The sequence below is a fragment of the Capra hircus genome, chromosome 3 (assembly GCF_001704415.2).
Source record: "Capra hircus breed San Clemente chromosome 3, ASM170441v1, whole genome shotgun sequence".
Classification (NCBI taxonomy): Eukaryota; Metazoa; Chordata; class Mammalia; order Artiodactyla; family Bovidae; genus Capra; species Capra hircus.
The window spans coordinates 110399700-110416205 of record NC_030810.1 but is presented as its reverse complement, the minus strand read 5'-3'; the positions used below and the strand labels follow the sequence as shown (position 1 = coordinate 110416205).

At 44.8% G+C, this 16506-nt stretch overlaps 1 protein-coding gene and 1 long non-coding RNA gene across 3 annotated transcripts in view; one reads left to right on the top strand and one right to left on the bottom strand.

The window, feature by feature from the left end:
* LOC102185883 overlaps positions 1-5090 on the top strand; it is a 42809-nt gene extending 37719 nt beyond the window's left edge. The window contains exon 4 of the long non-coding RNA XR_001917882.1: positions 4939-5090. This is a non-coding gene — a long non-coding RNA (uncharacterized LOC102185883). The remainder of the gene's footprint in view (positions 1-4938) is intronic.
* Positions 1-11384, bottom strand: part of LOC102186069 (sodium/potassium-transporting ATPase subunit alpha-4) — a 33347-nt gene extending 21963 nt beyond the window's left edge. Inside the window, exons 1-11 of one of the 2 annotated variants that reach the window (XM_005677232.3) lie at positions 11310-11384; positions 10888-11069; positions 10645-10704; positions 8276-8479; positions 7413-7526; positions 5119-5253; positions 4740-4857; positions 2981-3249; positions 1334-1532; positions 987-1096; positions 673-807 (exon numbers count right to left, since the gene is read on the bottom strand). In XM_005677232.3, coding sequence (XP_005677289.2) covers positions 673-807; positions 987-1096; positions 1334-1532; positions 2981-3249; positions 4740-4857; positions 5119-5253; positions 7413-7526; positions 8276-8479; positions 10645-10704; positions 10888-11037 — 1494 coding nt within the window. In that variant the 5' untranslated portion in view covers positions 11038-11069; positions 11310-11384. Of the gene's footprint in view, positions 1-672; positions 808-986; positions 1097-1333; positions 1533-2980; positions 3250-4739; positions 4858-5118; positions 5254-7412; positions 7527-8275; positions 8480-10644; positions 10705-10887; positions 11093-11309 lie in introns of those variants that run through there. The other variant, XM_013975937.2, reaches the window with a different exon arrangement.

Below are 16506 nucleotides of genomic sequence, written 5' to 3'. Positions count from 1 at the left end.
AGGAGAGCCCTGACCGCCTACCTGATGATGGCAGCTGCTAGAACTGCAAGCATGGAATGAAAAGAAATATTTGATGACTTGTGAGATAAGGTACTCAAGGAAGTGACTGACAAGTCTAACATATTCTTCAGCAGCAAGTCTCACAGTTGCCACCGAGACACGCAGCCAGCCCTTGCTGCCTGTGGACATTTCAGAGAGGACTTCATGACTAGCTCTCTGCACACTGATGTAGCCTCAAGACTGCTTAGGGCTGAACGCCTCTTCCTTTATCATCTGCGTCTGCCTTTTTCTGTTTACCACTTTCCCTTGGGCTTCCCTGGTGGCTCAGTGGTAAAGAATCTACCTGCAATGCAGGAACCGCAGGAAACTCAGGTTCAATCCCAGGGTTGAGAAGATCTCTTGGAAGAGGGCCTGGCAACCCGCTCCAGGATTCTTGCCTGGAGAATCCCATGCACAGAGGAGCCTGGCGGGCTACAGTCCACAGGGGTGGAAAGAGTCGGACAGGACTGAAGCAACTTTCCCTTGAGGTGAGCCTGCCTCCTAACTCGGGTGCCAGTTACACACTGTATCTTGTTCTATAGTTCAGACATAAAGGCAAAGGTAAAGCTCCCCCTTCCTCCGGACGACGAGCCCATCCCCCACTGCTATTTCCTACATTGGTCGATTCTGTACCTGGTACTTGTTGGTGGAATTGAAGGGAATCTCTGCCACCTTGGGGCTCTTCTCTCTCATCTCCTTCACGGAGCTGTAGGACTGCTCGATGAACTTGAGGAGCGCTGACTCCGAAGCATCTCCTGTTGTTGTCCGCTGCCAGGATGGGGTTGGTATAATAAGCCTGGGAGGCGTGGCACCTGGGTTTGCCAGTGGTAGCAAGGAGAGGGACAGAATGGGGAGGGCTGCTGGGGGCATCACCCAGGGCCAGGAAAGAGAGATTTAGGCTTATATGCTGGGCACTGAAATCCCCTCTACCCGCTTGGGCCTGACACCTTAGCTATGGGAAGGCTCTCCTCATTCGCCTTAAAATCAGCCCGGTTGCAGAGGCCAGCGATTCGGGCTAGGATAAACCAGGTGTCAGAGCCCTTGGCAAATGTATTCCCTGAGAAGAGAACAGAACTGTGAGCAGGGCAGGGAATGGGAGAGTTTAAAGCAGGGGGTTATTCACCTCCCGTTCAGCATCCAGACACTCCTCAGAGACATCTTCTCCAGGCCTCCTGGCTCTCCTCTCACTCACCAGCTCTTTCCTCACTGTCTGGACTCAGCACGCCCTCTCAGCTACCCATCACATCTCCCACATCCTTCCACTCTCTAACCACCAACGCCACCAGTCACCAACCAATCTGTTCTTCACTGGTATCGGCCTCGTAGATGGTCTTGTCGAACCACAGGTGGGCGACGGTCATGCGGTTCTGGGTCAGGGTGCCCGTCTTGTCGGAGCAGATGGTGGAGGTGGAGCCCAGGGTCTCCACCGCCTCCAGGTTCTTCACCAGGCAGTTCTTCCGGGCCATGCGCTTGGCCGTCAGGGTCAGGCACACCTGAGGCCAGGAGGGGAGCGGCGTTAAATGAAGAGGAGAGCTCTGCCACCCACAGCACTATATCGTTTTTACTGCTCTTTTAATTTTTGGTATTTATTTCCCTTTCGTTGTCACCTAGCCTTTAGAAATCCCATCTGTGGCCACAGTAAAGGAAATTAGGAAAGTGATTCTGGTTTGGTTTGTACTTTATGGCAGAGTTTCAAAAAAAGAGTGCATTCCTTTACCAGGGTATTATAGAGAATGATCTCCTATTCCTTCTAGGCTATTCCTCTCCCCTCCCCCCACCTTTATCCTTTCATCTTTTCTCTTCCACAGCCTCTTCTCCAATCAAGTTCAGGCTACACCTCTTTCTCAAGTCCAGTCTTTTCAAGGACCACGTTGAAGGCTAACCTTTGACTGTGGTATAAGATGCTGTGGGTGGAGGAGGGTTGCACCAATAGTTTAAAGAAAGAATGAAGAGGAGAGAATGACAAAACTGAGGACTGTTGCGGCGCTGAAAAGGACTTGAGAAATCACTTAAACCAGAAGATTTTTGTTAACCATAATTCAAGTGAAAACCAGGCATGTGGCAAGGTTATTTTAAAAGCGAATAAATTCTTAGGCTGTGGTTATGCACAGAATTTGAACTGTGGAATTTTTATTTACATAACATCATGAGTCCTGATGTTTTTGTGCTAGTCCAGCCACACCCTGGATATTGTTCTCATTTCCATTTTAAGAAGGATATTGATAAAGGAGCGCAGGCCCCAAACAGGTATCTGACGATCATGTCACAGATAGAAGGGCTAAGGGAAAAGGGATTCTTTGACCTCCCCACCTGCAGAGTTTGAGGGGACATAATGGCTACTGCAAAAAAAGGGTAGGTTTGTAGAAGACAGAGAATTGACTTATTTTGTGTTCCTTCAGATAAGAAAACTAGGACCAAACAGAGAATCATATGTCTATTCAACATAATGAAATCTAACTAGAGCAATCCAGCAATGAAATGAAGTCAGATAAAAGGGGGGTAGGCTTCCCATTACTAGAAATCATCATCTCCTACAGATTTTATACAGGATATTTGGCATTAGTTGAAAGGTTGAATTTCTGTGAATTCTGACGTCCTTACCAGTAAGATTCTATAATTCTAATAAATTGAGGCCCTGGAGTGCAGCGAGTTGGCCAGGTTCACCAGCCAGTACACCCAGGACTGGAACTCCCTCCGGGTGATTTATAATCTAATGCTTTCTGCATCATAACTCACTTCTTTTCTCATTAAAGAGAGAAGGCACCAGAAAATACGGGTGGAGGAAGTCAGCGTAATTTGGGAACTAAATAATTTGGCATCTGTATATGCATTGGAGTACTCTGCACTTGAGAGACTCAGCCACAAAAGAACATACTAGTGATTTCATTTCCCTGGGGGCAGTTTGTCTGCCTTGGAGCCACCCTCCACTCTGGTTACTCACTGTGACGGTGGCCAGCAGCCCCTCAGGCACGTTGGCCACAATGATGCCGATAAGAAAGATGACAGCCTCCAGCCAGGTATAGCCCAAGATAAGCGAGAGCCCAAAGAAAGTGACCCCTAGGAAGACGGCCACCGCTGTGATCAGATGGATGAAGTGTTCGATCTCAATAGCAATGGGGGTCTTGCCCACCACCAGACCGGAGGTCAGTGAGGCTATACGGCCCATCACAGTGGAGTCTCCTGTGGCGATCACAATACCTTGGGCTGAGCCTGTGGATGAAGGGGGAAGTCTGAATCAGGAAGGCTGTTGGATTTGGTTCCTACATAAAAAAACCTGTCACTGGTCGAAAACAAGGGTCTCTGAGAGGTTATTACGTTCTGCTCTCTTTATGTTTCGTTTGTACAAGTGAGGGGCTCCTAGTCTGAAAAATCTCAGATTCCACAGTTCTCCAGAGATAGCCAATTTTATTGCCTAATTGCCTTCACCATCAAGGTATTCGTCTTTGTTGCACTTAATCTAAATATCTCCTATTGCCTGCATGCTTCTCATTTTGACCTCGGCAGCTGAAGAGTTTCTTGAGCCCCAGGAATAGTGGTTACCCTTCTGCTGGAATCCAACATTCCAAAACCCCCATCCTCTCACCCAGGGCTTCTCAATTTGCCCCCAGGACTCATCTGGCAGCGTCTGGAGTTGAGACAAGATGGGAGGGTTACTGCTGGCACCTAATGGGCAGAGAGCAGGGTGCTGCCAGATATCCTGGCACTCAGAGGACAGCCCTCCTTTCCCTACCAGCAAGAACCACTGCCCAGTTGTCAGAAGCACTCTGCCTGCAGCCCCCTCCCTACTTTGCTGGCTGGAGCCAGTCTGACCCCTGCTGGCTGGCACAGGCCATAACAGCGGGGCTTCTGGGCCCTCAGTCAGGAGGCGAACTTCACACACAGGATGTGGAACACTCGGGTATGCGGCTTGAAATGAAGGGCCCCGCAAAGTTCTTCGCTTACAATAATTCTTCCTGCCTTACCATAATGACTGAAACTCCTACCATTAAAGTTACAGTCAGAACCACCCAGAAAAGCAACATATTATAGAGATAGCTCTTATTTTTTAATCAGAAAGACTCATGCCTGAAACTTCAACTTTTCAACATACTAGCTATTTGCTCTGGGGCAAGTTCAAATTTCTAAAGTCAGTACCCTCTCTTGGGATGCTGAGGAGAAGTTAGGGCTTACTTCAGGAGAAGAATGAATTAGCAGGGCTGAATAATTTTCTTCCCTTCTATCCTGTTTTCAGTTCATAGAGCACAGTCCATTCACTACACAGAATAAAAATAGCTACAATTACAGGGCACTTAAAATGTGTTAGGCCTTGTGCTAAGCATTTTATATGTATTATCTTCTTTAACCCACATAAAAATTTATGGACCAGTGACTTTCAGTATCATCATTGTTCAAATGTGGAAATGATGGCTTTGACCTTTTATTTAAGATCATACAGCTCACGAGTGACGAAGAAGGTAGACTATTTACTGGCTATTACATTCCTTACTACCTTTAGTTGATAGAGAGTTCTAGAAATCTTTGTTTCAACCTTGGCTTCTTTTCTTTTTTTTTTTTTGGCATGTGAGATCTTAACTCCCCAACTAGAGATCAAACCTGTGCCTCTGCCAGCGGACTGTCGGAATCCTAACCACTGGACCACCTTAGGTGACCACCATTAATCTTTGCCTTTGAATCTAGGCTGCTTATGATTCGACATTCACCTTCCACACAGTTGGTGGAGAAGAAGCAGATATTTTGGGTCTCCAGAGGGTTCTCATTGGTGAACTCAGTGGAGCGGGACTGGGGTTCTGACTCTCCTGTCAAGGATGAGTTGTCCACCTGGGATGGGAGAGAGGAGGGTCATAAAGCGAGGATGGAAAAAAAGACTTACACAGATAGCACATCTTTTTCTGCCACCAGCATCATCGTTATCGACATGCAGACAGGAACATAAACCTGCACACCACTGGAGCCTCAAATCTGCTCTTGTGACTTCTCACGGTTCCGAGGAAGACGGTAACTTCGTTAACTGAGCCCAGGTCACCGCCGTGCTCGGAGACCACACTCGGCCTCCTTCCGCAGCGTTTCACACCCCCTCACCTTACATCCGTGTGAAGAGATAAGCCGGATGTCAGCGGGGATCCGGTCCCCACCCTTCACTTCTACCAGGTCGCCTACCACCACTTCGCGTACAGGGATCTGAAACTTCTCTCCACCTCGAATGACCAGCGCTTGCTGTGGGAAGACAGTGTAGGGTTCATTTCCAAAGCTATTTTCTCTTTCCCATCCAGTTCCTGGTCTCCTGTCCTCTGATTCCCATGGTTACTCACCACATCATTTGTGCAGATCACTTTGGTAGATTGCAAATTCTTACCATCACTCTCTGCAGGGCCCTTTGATGCTCCTCTCACTTACACCCCATGTAGGAATGGGGTTTATCTTTTCATTTCTACACTTAGGTTCGACCATTTGGCTTGCTTTGACCCATAGGACATTAGCAAATGTAATGCAAGCAGATGCCTAAAAAATGCTTGCACACTGGGGCTTGCCCTCTGTCACCATATGAAGGCTCAAGCTAGCCTCCTGGAGGAAGAGAGATTATAAAGAGAAAGGCCCAGATGTCCATGACATCTCATCTGAGGCCCCAGACACGTGAATGAGGTCATCTAAGACCAGCCAGCACCAGCTGAACTCAGCCCGGATCAGAACCGCCCAGCCACAGTGAGAAGTACGATATTTGTTGTTTTGAGCCACTATGCTTTTAGGGTGGCTTGCTGGGCAGCAGACCCTGATAGGCTCCAAACTCCTACTTCATTCTGCCAAAACATTTTCCCCTGGACTCTTACCCAAGGAAGGAATTAAGTTCTGTTGACATCAAAGGGAGAAGATCCTGGGCTAAAAGGCTAGAACATGACCATGTCATTGGGAAAATCTGGAGCCTGTCCCTCTTCAAGTTTCCAGCCCTGTGCCTAGGAATATCCTTCTGCCATCATGTTTTCCAGGCTCTTTAGAAAGGTTTTATTTGAAAACAATCTAAACTTCCAGAAGAGTTGCAAGAATAAAAATTGTATCAAGAACACCTATATAACCTTTACCCAGATTCACCTGTTAGCATTTTACCCTATCCGCTTTGTCATTTCTTCTCTGTCTCTGGATGTGTGTATGTGAATTCTTTTTTCCCCCAAACTATTTGAGGGCAAGTTACATACATCATGATCTTTTTAGAAAAATATTACCTTTTTTGATGTGGACCATTTTTAAAGTCTTTATTGAATTTGTTACAATATTGCTTCTGTTTTACCTTTTTTTTTGTTTTTTTTTTTTACTGCAATGCATGTGAAATCTTAGTTCACTGACCAGGGATCGAACCACACCCCCTACATTGGAAGGTGAAGTCTTAACCACTGGCTGCCAGGGAAGTCCCCACATAAGTCATGATCTTTTATCATACATACTTCAGTGAGCATTTCCCAGGAATTAGGCGAAGGAAATGGAAATCCACTCCAGTATTCTTGCCTGGAAAATTCCATGGATAGAGGAGCCTTGTGGGCTACAGTAGTCCATGGGGTTGCAAAGAGTCAGACATGACTTAGTGACTAAGCATGCAAGCATAAGAATTACGGTGTTAAATAACCATAAAATGGTTATCAAACTCAGTAAATTTCACATAGACACAATACTTTCATCTGCTGTCTGCATTCCAGTTTTATCAACATGACCTTTATGGCATTATTTTCTGCTCCAGCATAGGATTTGGTCTAGGGTTAGATACTGCATTTAGCTCTCATGTCCATTTAGCCTCCTTTAATCTGCATCACTTCCATAGCTGTTCTTTGTCTTTAAGACCATCAACATTTGAAGAATCTGCCTTCCCCACCCCCCTGTGCCTCCAGCTTACTTTTGGGGGGATAGAACCCAATAGATCTGAGGTTTCATATTATGCTCATTGGACTTCCCTGGTGGCTCAGATGGTAAAGAATCCACCTGCAATGCGGGAGACCTGGGTTAGATCCCTGGGTGGGGAAGATTTCCTGGAGAAGGGAATGGCAACCCACTCCAGTATTCTGGCCTGGAGAATTAATGGACAGGGGAGCTGGCCGGCTGCAGCCTGTGGGTTCGCAGAGTCGGAAATCACTGAGCGACTAACACTCTCACTTTCATTATGCTCGTTAGATTCAGATTATGCATTTCAGACCAGACAGCTTCAAAGGTGATGTGTTTTTCTCAGGGTACTTTTAAGGCCAGACAGGACAAAAGTTAAATGAATTCACTCTAATTATCAGCCTCACACAGTCCACTCATGGTAGAGTACAATTCTTCAAGGGACATAAAAGTCATATATTTGGCTGCATTCTAACACATTCTCTCGCTAGATCCTTCCATATGAATCCTACCTGAGGTACCATGTTCTTAAAAGATTCCATGATCTTGGAGCTCTTGGCCTCCTGATAATAGGAGAAGCAGCCAGTGATGACAACGACGACTGTTAGTACAATGCCCAGGTACAGCTGCGGGTAGGGAAAGCAAGGGCTCATCAATAGGGTCTTTCCTCCCTCTTCGTCCTCAGAAAGTCAGTTTGCAAAGGTAATAGCCATTTGTCTAGGTGGAGGAAACCATGGGACTTGGCGGGAGAGCACAGGGGTTGAGCAGAGTCTGAGACAGCCTGGCTCTTTCAGCTTCCTGCTGAAGGAGCCCCGAGCTACAGTTTGGAGCCAGCAGAACTCCAGATCCGAGAAGCATCATCTTTTCCTCTCCAGAAAGGCTACTCACAGGGAGAGGGAGCTCGTGAGGGAGAAGGACAGGAAGGAGAGAGATTAAAATTCTGCGAAAGAGAATGGACAGCATAGTGCTTTGATGATCAGTCGGGAGGATAATCAAAGGAGAACAAGTTTCTAGAGAGAGCTCTGTATCTCAGGGAGCTGAGTCAGAAGCTTTCTTTTTCTTTTTTTGGCCACACCACATGGCTGGCAGGATCTTAGTTTCTTGACCTGGGATCAAACTCGTGCCCCCCGCGGTGGAAGCTCTGCAGTGCAGCGGAATCCTAACCGCTGGACTGCCAGGGCGTTTCCAAGATTTTTTTTTTTTTTTTTAAAGAAGCTTTCTAGATAAAAGGGAAACCAGGAGGGACCAAAGCTCTCTTAGCAGCCCCTGGGAGTATATTGATTTGGACCTGAGGACTTCAGGAGTGCTAGGCTGCTGAGTAGGAGAGCGGCAGGGGCTGAGCAGAGACTAGGCAGCGGTGGTTGAACAGACTCACGTTGTCTTTGGTGGCGTCCTCACTGAAATACAGCTGGATGCTGAAGGCCACGAAGCAAAGAATGGCACCAGTCCACAGTAGGAGCGAGAAGCCGCCAAACAGCTGCTTGCAGAATTTGACCCATTCTGGAGTGGTAGTGGGAGGGGTCAGTGCATTGGGTCCATCTCGAGCCAGGATTTCCTGCGCCTTTTCAGGGCTGTGGCCCTGTGTGGAGAAGAAACAGGGAGGAAGGGAGAACCATTAGAAGAAAGCAGCTGACACAAAGGAGAACCTGGCTTCAGAACTCAGACCTGCCATTTATAGCCCCAGGATAAGTCTAGAGACCAGTGAAGTTCTCCGAAGGTCAGCCTGGAAGTTCTTCCTACATAAGTGGGATTCTAAAACTTGCATTACAGAAGGGTATTATTTAGCCTCCTTACACAGGAAGGATTTTCAGTTTATGGGTTGATTCACAAATCTTTTGAACACCTGTCTTGGGACGGGTACAATGGTAGAGTACTAAAGTGAGTGAGACTGATGCCGGGCCTAATGGAACTCCACCTCCAGTGAGGAGATGCATGTAAACGATTTATAATACAGTGTGCCAGGCTAATGGAATGAGGAGATACAAAGCATATGCTTATAACATACAGACATCTGCATTCTGATTCTGTAACTTGGAAACAGAAAAAAACAAACAAGCAGCTAGATACAGGAAAGTGTAGATCCTCGCTCCAGCCTGGTGCATAAGCTTGGGTGCTTTTTCCTCTGAGTGACAGTGAGACCAAGACCTGCTAGAGGATTGTAATAAAAAGAAGAAGAAGAAAGTAGCTCTCTTAAATACCCATCAGCCACTCCCCAACCTGCCCTGGAAAAACACAATTTAAATAAAAACAGGACCCGCCTCCTATGCTCATCTCTGGTTACCAGAGGGTCACCCTAAGACCCTCCAATGAAGAGATTCTAGAGCTCAGAGGAACTCACATTTCCAGGGCTTTTGTTTATTTGGGATCATTGTATTAGTGGTCAGAGTAGAAGCAGCAGCGGTGAAGTGACAGCAGAGGTAATATACGGTTTTGCTATTAAACCAGCAGTTCTCAAAGTGTGGCCTGGGGACCTACAGGGTCCTGAGATGCTTTCTGGGCAGAGGGGATCCACAAAGCCAAACAATTTTTTTTTTTTTTTCCTTTTGGCCACAAGTAGAGCCTTAACCACTGGACCATGAAGGAATTCTCAAACAATTTTCATAATAACACTAAATTGTTGTTTGTCTTTTCACTCTCATTCTCTTGAGTATATAGTACAATTTTCCTAAGGCTACAGGGCACATGATACCACAACAGAGTTAATGCTGAAACTATGTGAGAATCCAGCAGTCTTCTACTAAAAAGCTAGATGTTAGATTTGCAAAAATGTAAAATACCACTAATTTTTTTTGCTTTGAAAAGCAGTTGACATAAAAATATTTGTACTAATAGATAATAGCTTTACTCTTACAAATGAATTAGGAAATACTTTTTAATTTTCTTAATTTTAATTTCTAGTATGATAAATATAGATGATAGATGTGTGCTGTGCTTAGTTGCTCAGTCGTGTCCAACTCTTTGCGACCCCATGGACTGCAGCCTACCAGGCTCCTCTGTTCATGGGATTCTCCTGGAAAGTATACTGGGTTGCTCTTTGGAAGGAATGATGCTAAAGCTGAAACTCCAGTACGTTGGCCACTTCATGAGAAGAGTTGACTCATTGGAAAAGACCCTGATGCTGGGAGGGATTGGGGGCAGGAGGAGAAGGGGACGACCGAGGATGAGATGGCTGGATGGCATCACTGACTCGATGGACGTGAGTCTGAGTGAACTCTGGGAGTTGGTGATGGACAGGGAGGCCTGGCGTGCTGTGATTCATGGGGTCGCAAAGAGTCGGACACGACTGAGCGACTGAACTGAACTGAACTGAACTGAACTGAACTGATGCCCTCCTTCAGGGGATCTTCTTGACCCAGGGATCCAACCCACGTCTCCTGTGATACCTGCACTGCAGGTGTATTCTTTATGGCTGAGCCGCCGGGGAAGCCTGCTAGATGTAACCCATGTGAGCCAAAGCTCCTTGGAGTCCTTGGCAATCTGTAAGAGTGTGAATGGGTCCCCGGGACACAGGTTTGAGACGTGCTGCCCTAGTCCGTCCTATTCTTTGCTCTAATCCTGAGCTCTCTTTGGAGTAGTTGCCATTATCATCTTTTTTGGAATGTGTGTCCTTGGCGAGGTGCAGGTTAAGGGTCAGAACATTGACCTTCAAGTCAGGGGCTAGATTTCCAGCTCTGCCTTTGTCCTGGGAGCCTCAAGGTCGGGGAAGGAGAGCCTCTGCCTCCCTCAGGGAACTCCTCCACTCACCCTGGTCAGGTCCACAGAGTACTTGGCGCTCAGCTCATCCAAGGTTAACTTGTGGTCATCCTGAGGAGACAGTAGAGCCACTGAGGGACGGGTGGTGACACGTCATTTCCAGGGGAGACGTTTCTGGGGAAGAGGGGGGGCGTTGGCCTGCGTGATGAATTCTCAGGGTGAGATGTGAGAAGGCTGAGGGCTGGCAGAGACTTTGGAGGGCAGTTTGCCAGCACCCTCTTCAGCTGTTCTCACCATGACTACTTCCTTCTTCAGCTCCTCCATATCTTTCTTCTTTTTTTTCCTCTTCATTTTTTTTTTACTCATCTTAGGACTGTTTGTGGGTCCTGGGTTTGGATTCCGCTCATGAGGTGTCACGGTCCCTTTTTTCCCTCCAAGCCCCATGGTTTTCCCTGGATATGGCTGCCCCAGATCAACTGGTGGGAAGAAAGCAAAGAGAGTGAGGAGTGTGAGGGGACAGAGGAAGGAGGAGACTGGGGATAGCGGCTCATGGAAGGGGGACCAAGGGAGGCAGGCAGGGAGGGCAGTGGCGCAGAAGCCCTGGATGGGGTCGGGGGAGGCGTGGAGGGGCGAGAGGAGCCTGTGGTCTAAGTTACAGGAAGGAGAAGGGGTAAGGAGAGGGAGCGAGGAAATGAAGCGTGGAGGGTGTTATGTGCCTCAGTGCTGAAGATGCTACAGGACCCTGAGCAGGTAGGAAGTGCAGTGGGCTTCTGGGTATGCTGGAAGCCCCCCAGCCCCAGCCCCCGTGGCTCCAAGGCAACGCCCAAGCCTGTGGTCACAAAGGCCTTTGCCAAGTTCTAACCCAGAATACACAAGTCTTAGTCCCTGGGTTTGGCAACAATTGGAGCAGGTTCTGACGCAGAGACAATTGTAGTCTGAGAGCAAGACTAGCGCAAGGTCCCAGCCTGGTCCTGCCAGCTGCTGGGACCCAGAGGTACCCCAGATAGCTGACTCAAAAAATAGAGTAGGCAGTCTGTATGTGAGTGCGCTTTTCCAGAAGCACACTTCCCACCGACTTTGATTTTGAGCTTTTGGTTATAGGAGATCAGATAGCAGGTTAGGTCAGACTTTGGACTTTTGAATCAGTCCTGGCTTTGAATCCTTTCTCCTCTGCTTATCAGAGGAGTGTGGCTTTGTTTAAGTTACCTAACCCGTTTGAGCCTCTCTTTCCTCATCACCAGAGGGGGATACTATCTACATTGTAAGCTGGCAAGAGTAAGGATTAAAGTGGCGTGCTTCATGTAAAGCATATCTGATATACATAGTATGTGCTCAACATATGAAATGAAGTGAAAGTCACTACTCATGTCTGACTCTTTGCGACCCCATGGACTGTAGCCTGCCAGGCTCCTCTGTCCAAGAGATTCTCCAGGCAAGAATACTGGAGTGGGTTGCCATTTCTTCTTCAGGGGATCTTCCCAACCCAGGGATCAAACCCTGGTCTTCTGCATTGCAGGCAGATTTTTTACCCGCTGAGCCACCAGGGAAGCCCTGTGCTCAACATATAGCTTGAATTAAATGTTATGAGTCTTATCTGTCACTTAATGTACAGCTCTTCTCAGTGAGACTGAAAATACCCTTTCCATGTGAATACCCTGTATTTCCTCATGACATATTTATCTCTTTTATTCACCTTCATTGACATCTCAGTATGCTGTTTGGTTGTATTAACTTTATATATATTTTATATGGAAAATTATGTTGTGCCTCCTTCCAAAAAACCATCTGAAGTGGCTATATGTTTATATTCTTTGTACTTTTTTTCAGTTATTCATGTCACATACATTTTTGTGTTTTGGTTTGGCATGCTTTTCAAAAATATAACTGGATCAGAAAACATCCACCTAGGGGCTGATGTAACATTCCTTTAGTATTCAGAAATAGAAAATTTCCCTTCCCAGCTGGGACAAGTAATAGTTTGTTTCTTTAATAGATTGGCTGAAATTTTCCTTCTCTTCTAAGAGCATACAAAATGGAAACTGAAAGTCCCCTTTCCCTCTCCCTAAACTTAGACTCCCCACCGCTGATGTTACTGTTGCTGGCAGTGTGCTGTGAATCCCTCCAGTCTTTTTCCTACATTTATACTGATAGTATCTAGAAGGAAGTGGATTCTCACTTTTTACAGACACTTTCACTCATTCCCACTACTAAGTGATTTATAGGATATTTCCCTTTTAATTTTTTAACTATTAAAAACATTGCTGCAGCAGCATCCTTATATATAGTACTTTTAGGCCTTTGAGCTTCAGTTTACATAGAACTGATTCCTGTTCTGAATCGTAAGACTCTTGTTTAAAATCTTAAAAAATTTCTACCGGATTGCTCTTCAAAAGGGCTTGTCTTACCCATATTCCACCACCAAGATATAGAAATGTCCACTTCCCACACTGGATGATCCTGACCATTTTCATTTTCTCTATCATAACTGGCAGACTTTGATAATCTTACAGTTTTAATGTCCATTTCTTTATTTTCTAGGTAGCGCTTTTTCTCATATTTATTGGCTTTCTGGGCTTCATTTTCCTTTTTCTGAATTGTCATTATTTGCCCAATTTTCCATTGTTCTTTTCCTTATTGATGTGTTCCAAGGGGTTCCAACCTCGTATCATATACATTGCAAATATTTTCTCCCGGTCTCTGTGTTTAATGTAGATCATAAAAACCCAAAGAGCAAGGTTAGAATTAAAGTTAAACCTGTTAAGTTAATCTATGCATCATCCATGTGACAATAGCACTTAGCCCAGCTTTGCACATAGGAGGTCCTTCAAGGCAACTTTACTGACAATAAAATCAAGTGAATTTATTTTTGAAAACCCCATTCTGTCCCACAGATCTTAGTTCAAAAGTGTACCTCTTCTGAGAGGCCTTTTCTAATTGCCAAATCCAAAATAGCAGCTCTCACAAGCAGTCCTCAATCCATTTTGTGGGCTTCACTGCACTTCTTGACCTCTGAAATTATCCTGCCACTTACCCATTGACTTGTTAAGTTTTCTGTTTCTCCATGACAGTGAGGACCTTTCTGGGCTTATTTGGGCTCTATACCCAGCCCCTAGAATAGCACAGAGTGGTTCATCCCCAGACAGTTCCTAGAAATAAGTTGATGACAATGAATGTTCAGGTTTTATCCTAATATTATCAGGTTCCATACCCATCATTTTGGTCTGGTATGTTTTAAAACCTGTCAGGGTTGATACGCTAGAATTACAGTTGTCTACTCATTTGCTTCATAATCACTTATTCAAAAAAAACCCTCTGATATTCTTACCTGATCACTCTTGCAGCTGAATGTCACAACCAACATGTCATGTTTTATAAAAATACAGTGAGGCTTTTAATTGGTATTATATTGGCTCTTTATAGCAGCTTATTTTTATCTTTACTATATTCTGTCTTCCCAAACAGCAGTCAAGTTTAGCCTTACACGCATTTTTTTTAAATTATTCTCATTGTGTTTTTAAATTTTCTTGAATAAGTACCTTATGTCACAAACGCTAAATCTTGAGTGTAATGTGTTTTGGTTCTGTTGTAAATAGAAGCTCTTTTACTGTATTTTCTAATACTTAGAGATAAATTTTATTTTTAAACAACCGATGTCTTGGGCCTGTAATTTTGAAATCATTGCTTATAGGACTTTTTTGTTGTTCCTGTAGCTTTCTTTTGGTTGGCTTACTTGGATACTTTTAGGTATTTAACCATATTCACTACCAAAAAAATATGTTTTTATTTCTTCCAGCTTGTCCCTTTATTTAGACCATATAAATACAAACTTCTTATCCAAGATTTCAAATGTTGCCGCTATTGCTTTTGTTATAGTTGTTATTATTATAGTTTTCTAGACTTATACATCCTTCCCCACTTCTCTGAACATAATTATATTTTCCTGAATGCTTTTTCCTCAAACATCTTAATCAGTTAAATTTTACTGATAACCTTCTAACATCTTTTGAAATAATTATTTAATCATTTTTCTAGTGAATGTTAATGTTTAGTTTCTGTATAATATACTGTCCTTGAATTCTACTATTTGATAATAACCAAATGGTCTACTATTTGATGATACATTAACAAATATATATATATATTTGTTTATTTTATTGAATTCTATCAAAACTGTATTTGTTTCATAAAATAGGCTGAGCAATATAAAAGTTTTTCTATCTTCTAGTACCGTTGAAATAATAAAACGGTGTTCTTTGAGTTCTAATTGTTGGCAGTTTTATCTGCTCCTCAGTGGTCTGAGCAGGCTGATGGTTGAAAGCTTATAGACATAGGCCCCATGGACAGTACAGCATTCGGTTGTTTTTAATGCTACCCGGGGCCAAAGAGCTAGGAAAATGTTTTGAGTGTCCCTTATTTCCTACTTCCCCCATTCTTTAATCCCTAAAATAAATGTGGGATCAGGGATCAGAGACACAGTTGACCCACGGCTTCACCTAATGAAGTGCCCTAGAGGTGTGGGGGAAGGGCTGCGTTCAAAATCTAGAAAGGATATCCCATGAAACCAGCACCAAATGATCTAATCATTTGCCCTACGTCATGTTGCATTCTTAGCATTATGAGTATTTAGCTTGTTTTCTGTCTCTGATGAATCTTGATATTTACTATTCTGCAGGGGAAAAAGAAAAGGCATGGAAAACCTGTCTGCCTGGGTCAGACGTTGGCCTTGATTTTTACACTACATCCCATAGTAAGAGTCTTTCATCTTCTCAGTAATAGCCCCTAAGATGGTTGACTCTTAACCCCCTACCCATCATTAAGGTCATGCCCTCTCCCCTCCTCGGGCTCTAATCACTTGGATCTGCCCAGCCTCTACTGGTCAAACGTTCACTCTCCACGCATTCCTGGCTCCCTTTGTAGCTTCCCCAGCTTGTTAAACCATTGCACTCATCAGGCTGCCTCCATGCCCACGGGTTTTCTGTTCACACCATTGCCAATGAGTACGGCATGCTGGTTAAGGAAGCTGGTCTCGGGTTTGAATCCTGATTCAGATGCTTACCATCTTTGAGACGGAGTACATAATTTTGCCTTTCCAAGCCCTAATTTTCCCATCTGAAAATTAAACAACAGTCTCCATTTCACTGGATTAAGAGGATTTTTTTCATCATCCAACCAATATTTATTAATTGCCCACTACATGTCAGGCATCATTTTTTTAGGTGATAAATAAAGGTGGTGAAGAGAGAAATACTTCTGTGTACATGGAAATAATTCTGGAGGAGTCAGGCAAACATTTTTGCTTTTGCATAAGCAGAAAACTATATATGTGTGTGTGAATTATATTTATATATTTTTATACACTACCTATATCCACCTATTTGTGTAAATTTGAGGTAGTGTTCATGAATGAAAACAGAGAGAATGGGGAAAGAGGTGCCAAAAGTGTTAATTTATTTGCTGTGGTCTGTGAGGACCTTGTGAAGAGGTAATGTTTAAGGGGCAAGCTGTAGAAAGTGAGGCAGCCAGTCATGTGAAGAACTAGAGGAATCGATTCCTGGCAGAGGGACCATCAAAAGTGAAGGCCCTGAGGCAGGATTAAATGAGACTATACAACTGAAAGTGTGACATACTTACAGCACCAAGAAAGCTGCAGTTAATTCTCCTACAAGTTCTATCACAATAATCACCATCACCACCACTGCTAACGTGGTAATAAAGGGGCCAAGAGCTGACTCCCGACTGCCATCCCAAGATCCTGGCACAGGGCTATGAGTTTGGCGTCTTCCTCTCTCCTGCTGTTAGGGACTCGTGGGAAAACGCACACCCTCCCAACCACCCCTCCACCCCCAGCACTGAAGCATCCCTCCTTACTGCCCATCACATCCTGTCCGAGAAGATTTCTGATGTCTACTGCTG